This window comes from Monoraphidium neglectum, assembly GCF_000611645.1.
Source record: "Monoraphidium neglectum strain SAG 48.87 unplaced genomic scaffold scaffold00050, whole genome shotgun sequence".
NCBI lineage: Eukaryota > Viridiplantae > Chlorophyta > Chlorophyceae > Sphaeropleales > Selenastraceae > Monoraphidium > Monoraphidium neglectum.
Window position 1 is genome coordinate 28811 of NW_014013578.1, and position 2049 is coordinate 30859.

The following is a 2049-nucleotide window of genomic DNA, read 5'->3' on the forward strand; positions in this document are numbered from 1 at the left end:
GGGGGAGGGGGTCGCAGCCGGCAGTTGTGGGGGTTGGAAGGGAGGTAAGCGTCACCTTTTACGCCGTGGCGGATTCAAGCCGCGAGCGAGAATGCGGTCGCGAGGGCGCGACGCCAAGTCAAACCCAAACAGGATGCAGGAAGAATGCAACTTCATAGCAGCACTTCCCGAATTGGGATCGGCCTGGTGAAAGAGTCCCAGGATGAAAACAAACATTGCATAATCCCAGGCGGCTGTTCTCACAATGTAAAAGTTCCAGTACATGGCGTACTCGTAGTTCGCAAAGGTTGACACCTGCGACACCACCAGGCGCCGGTTGCGCCGCACCTGCAAAGGGGTCGCAGCAACAGGGCTATGGCGAAGGCCGGGCAGCACGCCAGGGGCCAGGGGCCAGGGAGACACAACAGAAGCCCTTAGGACAATCAGCGGCAGCGCACGAAAGCGCTGCGGGCCAGGGGAAATAGGAGGTGCGAGGGGGCAGCCGCGGCGGTGTGCCGGGGCGAGGGGGCAACAAGCACGGGGGCAGGGGAGGGGAGGGGCCGGGGAGGGGCCAGGGGAGGGGCCCGCACCTCGACCCTGTTGAGCCGCGTGTCTGTGTGCTTCCAGAGCATCCCCGCGTCCTCCTCATGCAGGCAGATGGCGTTGCGGATCACCAGCGGCTCGCCCTGGGCGCGGGGGAAAGAGGGGGCGGCGCCAGCCGGGATCAGGGTGTAGCGGTTCGGTGGTTAGGGTCTGGTTTCCGTGCCAGCTAGGATGCTGGCGACGGCAACCCCGTGGGGCCAAGCAGCACTGAGATTCGGGTGTTGGCTGGCCGACCTTGCACGAGCATGCACGCTGTACCACGGGGAGTGCGCACCAAACTCCAGGTGTCCGGCGCGCCCACGCGTTCGGGCCAAAAAGCCGGCCCCACCTTTGCGTTGTTGACCACTCCATCAAAGTACTTGATGTGGCCGACGCAGTCGCAGCCCAGCTCCAGGCTGTTGGCCGTGAACCCCATGCCGTAGTCCCCCACGTCAAACGCGCACTTGCGCACGTACGGCTGGCTGCGGGGGGTCGGGTTGATGGGGCGGCAGACGGCTTGAAAACCTAGCAGAAAAAACGCATGTTGTCGGCCAACATTCGCAGGGCGCGTGCGAACTGCTGGACGCCGACCTGACATGCGAGCATCTCAAGCCCCAATGCGAAGGTCTATGTCGGATAATCAGGGGCCCAAAGACCCAAGCAAAGCACAAAATGAGGAGAGTGGAGAGGAGTTCTAGGGGACTCACTTTGGGTCGCCATAGGGCACGGCCATCTCCACCAGGCTGGCGCGGTGCAGGATGGGGCGCACGCGGCCGCCCTCCTCCTGCCAGCCGACGTTGTGGAGCACGAGGCCCTCTCGGGGGGTGAAGCCCAGCCGCACCTGCCACTTCTGCCACTTGACCTTTTTGGTGGGCCAGGGGGTAGGGTTGGTTGGCGGAAATTTTGAGTTGTATGGGAGGCAGCTTGACAGGGATAGAATGTAAGACCGGGTGGGCGGGTGAGAGCGCGCCTGTGCACCCATGCAAAGGCGAGTGCATGGCATATACGCGGGCAGCATCGCGCGCGCGCGACGGGCAGGGCGACGGGAGCGTCGCGCTGACGCATGGTGACGTCACAGCGGCCCCAACGGCCGCAAAACAAGGGCGCGCACCAGCGTGCCCTCGACCGTGAAGGACGGCCCCTCCGGCTGCGTGATGTCGATGGGCCTCAGGTCAGAGCGCCACCCCGTGCCGGTGGTGCCGTTTGCCAGGTCGGCGTGGTAGTTGACCAGCGTCGGGGGGATCCTGGTGGTTTTTGGCAGTTGTGTTTTTACACATTGGATCACTGCCCGAGAGGGAAACACAGTGCTGGCCGCCAACCAGTGGCGTTTGTCCTGACAATAAACACAATAGCCGGCCAGCGCCGCAGGCTGCTGAATTGTATGCGCCGCTGGATCGCTTGGGGGCGCAGCCGCCCGATGGCTGCCGGATGACAGCCCACCACTCTTGAATTGGCCAGGTGCCCCCCCCCCCCCCCCCCCCCCCCCCC

The 2049-nt window shown here is 64.4% G+C and overlaps 1 protein-coding gene across 1 annotated transcript in view; it reads right to left on the reverse strand.

Moving 5' to 3' along the window:
- Positions 1-2049, reverse strand: part of MNEG_0590 (tyramine oxidase) — a gene marked incomplete at both ends in the record, with an annotated part of 7359 nt that overhangs the window by 2436 nt on the left and 2874 nt on the right. The window contains 5 exons of the mRNA XM_014050929.1: positions 244-327; positions 570-665; positions 911-1043; positions 1269-1423; positions 1673-1805. Of these exons, the coding sequence (XP_013906383.1) occupies positions 244-327; positions 570-665; positions 911-1043; positions 1269-1423; positions 1673-1805 (601 nt within the window). The remainder of the gene's footprint in view (positions 1-243; positions 328-569; positions 666-910; positions 1044-1268; positions 1424-1672; positions 1806-2049) is intronic.